Consider the following 6,462-nt stretch of genomic DNA (forward strand, 5'->3'; position numbering starts at 1 on the left):
TAGATCTCTTTTACGATGAATTACAATTTCCAGTCGGCCCTTGATCTTTAGGGATGCTTTGCATTTTTGTTTTGCGGTCTCAGAAAGGGCTAGCGAGATACCATCTTATTATGTCATATTTATGATTGTTTGAGAAAGTGTTGTCATCCGAGATTTACTATTATTGCTCGCTAGTTGATTATGTCATTGATACGAGTAAACATGATACCTAAGTGTTATTGTGGATATGGTTAGTTCGTAATCTTTGCTGAAAACTTGAATGTTGGCTTTACATATTTACAACAACAAGAGCAAACAGAGTTTGTAAAAGTTTTTCTTTATCACTTTCAGTTTGTCAACTGAATTGCTTGAGGACAAGCAAAGGTTTAAGCTTGGAGAAGTTGATACATCTCCAACGTATCTACTTTTCCAAACACTTTCGCCCTTGTTTTGGACTCTAACTTGCATGATTTGAATGGAACTAACCCGGACTGACACTATTTTCAGCAGAATTGCCATGGTATTATTTTTGTGCAGAAATAAAAGTTATTGGAATGACCTGAAAATCAATGGAGAATATTTTTAGAATATATAAAAAATAGTGGCGAAAGAATCAAGGCCAGGGGCCCACACCCTGTCCATGAGGGTGGGGGCGTGCCTACCCCCCTGGACGCGCCCCTCTGCCTCGTGGCCCCCATGGTGCTCCATCGACCTCAACTCCAACTCCATATATTCACGTTCGGGGAGAAAAAAATCAGGGATAAGGATTCATCGTGTTTCACGATACGGAGCCACCACCAAGCCCTAATCTCTCTCGGGAGGGCTGATCTGGAGTCCGTTCGGGGCTTCGGAGAGGGGAATCCATCGCCATCGTCATCATCAACCTTCCCCCATCACCAATTTCATGATGCTCATCGCCGTACGTGAGTAATTCCATCGCATGTTTGCTGGACGGTGATGGGTTGGATGAGATTTATCATGTAATTGAGTTAGTTTTGTTAGGGTTTGATCCCTAGTATCCATTATGTTCTGAGAGTGATGTTGCTATGACTTTGCTATGCTTAATGCTTGTCACTAGGGCCCGAGTGCCATGATTTCAGATCTGAACCTATTATGTTTTCATTAATATATGTGAGTTCTTGATCCTATCTTGCAAGTCTATAGTGACCTACTATGTGTTATGATCCGGCAACCCCGAAGTGACAATAATCGGGACCACTCCCGGTGATGACCATAGTTTGAGGAGTTCATGTATTCACTATGTGCTAATGCTTTGTTCCGGTTCTCTATTAAAAGGAGGCCTTAATATCCCTTAGTTTCCAATAAGACCCCACTGCCACGGGAGGGTAGGACAAAAGATGTCATGCAAGTTCTTTTCCATAAGCACGTATGACTATATACGGAATACATGCCTACATTACATTGATGAATTGGAGCTAGTTCTGTGTCACCCTATGTTATGACTGTTACATGATGAACCGCACCCGGCATAATTATTCATCACTGATCGTTGCCTACGAGCTTTTCACATATTGATCTTTGCTTAGTTACTTTTCCGTTGCCACTGTTACGCTTGCTACAAAACTGCTATCATTACTTTTGCCACTGTTACCACTACTATCATATTACTTTGCTACTAAATACTTTGCTGCAGATATTAAGTTTTGCAGATGTGGTTGAATTAACAACTCAGCTGCTAATACTTAAGAATATTCTTTGGCTCCCCTTGTATCGAATCAATAAATTTGGGTTGAATACTCTACCCTCGAAAACTGTTGCGATCCCCTATACTTGTGGGTTATCAGGCCGCCTGTCGCGCGAGGCCGCCGGGCCGGTGAAGAGGTCGGCCGGTCGCGCCGGTGTCAGAGTAGAGGCGCACGGGGGTCGACGACGATGGTGGGCGAGACAAACCGATCAAGTATAGATCGAAAAACCAAACAAATGCCGATCAAAACGACCGGCGAGAGAGCGAAAAAAAACCCAGAGCAAGGCTCGGGAAAAGGACTCTCTAGGGCAGCCGGTCAACACGACCGGCAGATGAACCCTAGGTACGACGGCGCAGCCCCGGCGGCGGTCATGGAGGCCGACCGCCCCGGAGGCGGCACGCGGGTGCGAAAGCAGCGGCGGCTAGGGTTTAGAACCCGGAAATTGATACCATATTAGAAGGGAGAGAGAGAGATTTGGTGAAATAGTTGTTGTATTGCTTGAGCCTCGTGGGCGCATATACAGAAGTACAAGGTCGTCTTGGAGTAAAAGGCAAGATGGAATAAATTCTACGCTATCTTATGTTTTCATAATAACATTGATACTCAACCCTAAGGATTTCTTGGTACTAGTTCCCATACGATTTCTAGCTTCCGCTCAAATCTCTTTGAAAGAATCATTTGTTTTCCTGTAATGCAATCAAACAATCCAAAATCATATAGGATTGACATGGCCATGACATTCCAATCCTATGTTTTTCTTGTTCCTGTATTTTTACCATCATGTGAATCAAATAGCCCTTACTAAGGGATAGGGACTGCATTTTGAATCCCGTGTAAGATCAATCATCAGTCATTGTGCACCCAAAAAAAAGTCATTGCGCAGAGCATGGCGACACATTGCTTAGCTTCTGCAGAATTATGAACGTTTCCGATAGGCACGTCTAAATTAGTCGAAAACAACACCTTCTTCTCTGCATTAGCATTACCGCCACAGAATCATTATGATTGCAAGAACATTAAGGAAAAGTTGCCACAGGGAGGCTGGATGACTTATGCACAGGCTGAGGCACTTGTTTGTTGTAAAAACACTTAAGCTCTGCTTGGGTTGGGAGTATCTTTTCTGTGTGTTTCCGGTATTTGGAGAGCACACAAAAATCACTCAATCCAATTCCAAGCAGGGCCAGAAGAGTGTCAAAATAATTTAGTTCAACTATCAACATGCATTATCAGGAAAGAAGCACAAGGAAAACCACAAGAAGCATGACCAGTGTTCAAGGAAATTCCAGAGTGTGATAAGCAATGTATGCACAAAGTCCATCTAGATTGGGAGCATGCAGATGCATAGCCTTGACTAAAATCATTCTTGTGTGAGAAACTCAAAAAATGGTAGAGCCAAAAATATCAAAGGGGTCGATGGATGATAACAGTACAAATAATGTAAGGTACCTATTACAGGTAGGAACTAAACCAAAAGGAGATGCTTTTACAAAATCTCAGTGGTAAAGATTGTAATATTGTCCTATAGCTTACAAGCTTGACGCTGATAAGGTTAAAGTATCAGGCAAAATGACAAGGAAAGCACAAAAATAAATTTCAACTACTACCTCCGTAACTAAATACAAGACATTTGTATTTCGTTACAGAGGTAGTACAAAATAAGTTTCAGGTATTCACATGCAACAATCTTCACAGTGAAACCATTACACTCAGCCTAAATCAATGACTACAACTCCACATTCAGAAAATTAACTTTAACTAAAGATGAGACAAGCGAAACTAGTCACCTCATAAGTAGTAAACTTCTGCAACATGAAACCTCAAAATTTCGCCCAAATCGTAGTCTAGAATCTAGAGTCTGAAATCAACTGAACATAACCAAAAGGCCAGCCAGCGCATCAGGGATGGCGATTATTTTCAGAACTATCATACCACAAGAACTCCTGCCAGCAGCGTCACACGCAACAATCTTCACAGTCAAACCATTCAACTCAACCTAAATCGAAGTCTACAACTCCACATGCAGAAAATTAACTAAATACTCCATAAGACAAGAGACACTAGCCACCTCATTAATAGTAAACTTTTTCAACATGAAACCTTAAATTCCGGCCAAAATGAGTCTGGAATCTAGAGTCAGAACTCAACTGAACATAACCAAAAGGCCAGCCGGCGCATCATGGATGGCGATTATCTTGAGTGAAACCTCAACAAGTAAACATTCAGAGTTCGTTTAGTGCCCCAAGATGTTGATGCCACCGTCAAAGGGGTCGGATAGAGCATTCACACCTTCTATGGTGAAGTCCTTCCGTTGTTTCATACCCTCAAACACGACCTCGGCTTCCAAGGAGGCCATGTTGCTTTGGCTGAGCAGATTTTGTTGCTCCGTAACCCATTTTGCAACGTCGCACATCTCGGACTGAATCCTCATGAACTGCAGCACATGTGCTCTAGCAAGGAGAAAACATGCAAATTCAAGCATGCCAGGGTTGTGTTGTTCGCATTCCAGTATAACGCTCTTGAGATATCTCGCAACACACCTGATGGGATAACGCTTCTGGTTGTAGTCAGAGACAGTGGTGTAATCCTTGTCTGCACCTGACCTGTAATCCGAGGACTGCACAAAATGATGAATTAGTGGAAGGTCTGATCAACTAAATTTGACAGCTAGTGAACAAGAAACAAAGCAATGGAACAGCTCAAGTTGTGGAAATTACCTGGAAATGCAAAGTCTCCAAGCAGGGAAAGCTCTCGAGTAAGCTCATCACCTTCTCCATGTCCTTCTTGCTTGAGAACTTCACACTGATAGCCAGGATCTTCACGCTATGGATCGGGGCACGCAGACCCTTGTTGACGCCCTGCGGTGTATGAGCGAAAAATCCCATCGAGTCACTTTGCTGAAATTGCTCTACTCAAGATACCTGCTGACGGTAACAGAAATACGCAAAATACCTGCGGCGCACGCTCGCCGTGGAACAAATGCGGGATGCTGACCACGGCATAGCCAAAAGCAGTAAGCTTTGGCGCACCAGTGACGGTAATGGCTGCATTCAGACGCATATTGCCGAGAAGGCGCTCCAGACAAGGGGCATCCTCCACGGTGATCTCGTCGAGCTGCTTGTAGTGCCACACACCGAGCAGAACGAGACTGCGGCAAGAAGAGACGCGGATGCGCTGAAGGCCGTGGACGTGCTTGAGCACGAGGCTGCGCAGCCCGGGGCAGCCGGAGAGTACGCTCTGAAGAGCAGCCTCGGAAATGCAGGTTTCCGACAGGGTGAGCTCGGTGAGGGCGGCGGCGGCGGCGGCTGAGGCCCCGGCGTCGGAGAGGTGGCACTTGCCGAGGGCGAGGACCTGGAGGGTTGGGCAGCCGAGAAGGGGGTCGGCGAGCGCGTCGTGGCACCACTCGGGCGAGAAGCAGAGGGAGACCTCGCGGGCCCGCTTGGCGGCGAGCTGCCGGAACCAGGCCTCGGCGGCGGGGACGCGGCCGCGGAAGGAGGTCCGGGAGAGGCGGAAGAGCGCGACGGGGCCGGGGTGGGAAGCTAGGGCGCGGGTGACGACGTCGGCGCGCGCCGTCCAGGGCTCGATCGAGGGGACCTTGCCGCGTGCGGGGACAGGGAGCTCCAGGTCGTCGAGGCGGAGGGGGGTCGCGAGCCACGCGTCGCGGAGGCGCGTGGAGAGGACGACGGTGCGGGCCGCCTCTGCGGTACCGAGGCGGGAGAGGATGTCCGAGAGGAGCACTTCCGGTAGCTCGTTGATGCGGTCGTCGCTAGCGTTGCGCGGTCGCGCGAGGGCTCCTGCCATCTCGCCGGCGTTCGCCGCGCCGCGGTACCTGGGGTTTAGAGAGAGCGAGAGGGGAGAGGGCGCAGGCGTTGCCGCTGGGGCGGTGCTTGCGGTGGTGCCGTGGTGGTGGATCGGATATTTTGGTGCTTCCATAGTTTAGGTGGCCGTGGCACCATGCTCCCTTCTCATAAAAGCTCAAATTTATAAGTTTTAAAAGCGTTCAATTTTTTTTGCGGACATTCACAAGATATGTGTCCATAATCCCTGAACATTATACCAAAATTCGAAATAAAAGACAAATCCAACATAAATAGTGTTATCAAAAACAAAAGCCAAATGACACTATTCACATACTCCTCCTTTATTAAAAGGGTGTATTTTCAACTTTGTTGAAAAGTCAAACTTTTTTATATTTAACCATATTTATACAATAATACACCAACATTTATGCTATCAAATTAGTAGCATTAGATTCATGATAGAATATATTTTCATTATATACCTATTTGGTTTTCACAAACATTGATATATTTTTACACAAACTCAGTCAAACTTTAAAATATTTGACCCTCCAACAAAGTTGAAAATACATTTTTTGAAGGACGGAGGGAGTATGTATTTGCCTTTTTTTTTCTCCATGTCTTTTTTTGGTTTTGAAATTTTAGGGATGATAGGCACATATCTTGTGAACATCCACAAATATAAAAAAACGGAAAATTTAAATTTTGAGTTTTGTGAGATGAGAACATTGTAGCACATAAGTTATGGAAGCATCAGACTTTTTCCTGCATTGTTGCACAAAATCATTGAATCGGGATTTCATAACATGATGCAAAAAAATCTAATTGGATTTTCCTCGAGTTACGTTCTTCATAACATGAATTTGTAAATGACTATCCAAGGGGCGTTCATGTTCTTGGCAAACATAACAAAACATTTAATTAATAGTTGTCTCCTTTCTACAAAAAAATACATATTTTTATAAATATTTAGCTCATTT

General features: G+C 45.1%; 1 protein-coding gene across 2 annotated transcripts; it reads right to left on the minus strand.

Moving 5' to 3' along the window:
- Positions 1 to 3,163: 3,163 nt before the first annotated feature.
- Positions 3,164 to 5,630, minus strand: LOC125538008 (F-box/FBD/LRR-repeat protein At1g13570). Of its 2 annotated transcripts, XM_048701319.2 has the most exons (4): positions 4,635 to 5,630; positions 4,400 to 4,540; positions 4,223 to 4,299; positions 3,164 to 4,132 (listed from the first exon to the last, which is right to left on the minus strand). In XM_048701319.2, the coding sequence occupies exons 1-4, from the start codon at positions 5,613 to 5,615 to the stop codon at positions 3,916 to 3,918; spliced, it is 1,416 nt and encodes a 471-aa protein (XP_048557276.1). In that variant the 5' UTR covers positions 5,616 to 5,630; the 3' UTR covers positions 3,164 to 3,915. The 2 variants fall into 2 exon arrangements, with proteins under 2 accessions (XP_048557276.1, XP_048557275.1); XM_048701318.2 differs by having other exon boundaries at positions 3,164 to 4,299.
- Between the last annotated feature and the right edge of the window lie 832 nt (positions 5,631 to 6,462).

The sequence above is a fragment of the Triticum urartu genome, chromosome 2A (assembly GCF_056163025.1).
Source record: "Triticum urartu cultivar PI428250 chromosome 2A, HENAU_Tu73, whole genome shotgun sequence".
Taxonomy (NCBI): Eukaryota; Viridiplantae; Streptophyta; class Magnoliopsida; order Poales; family Poaceae; genus Triticum; species Triticum urartu.

What these genes read in the sequence shown, in the direction of transcription:
- LOC125538008 (XM_048701318.2), bottom strand. Translation starts at nt 5,615, where the DNA reads ATGGAAGCACCAAAATATCCGATCCACCACCACGGCACCACCGCAAGC. An exon ending in ACGGCGAGCGTGCGCCGCAG is followed by an intron (nt 4,541 to 4,634) that starts GTATTTTGCGTA and finishes CATACACCGCAG; the next exon opens with GGCGTCAACAAGGGTCTGCG. An exon ending in TGGAGACTTTGCATTTCCAG is followed by an intron (nt 4,300 to 4,399) that starts GTAATTTCCACA and finishes CATTTTGTGCAG; the next exon opens with TCCTCGGATTACAGGTCAGG.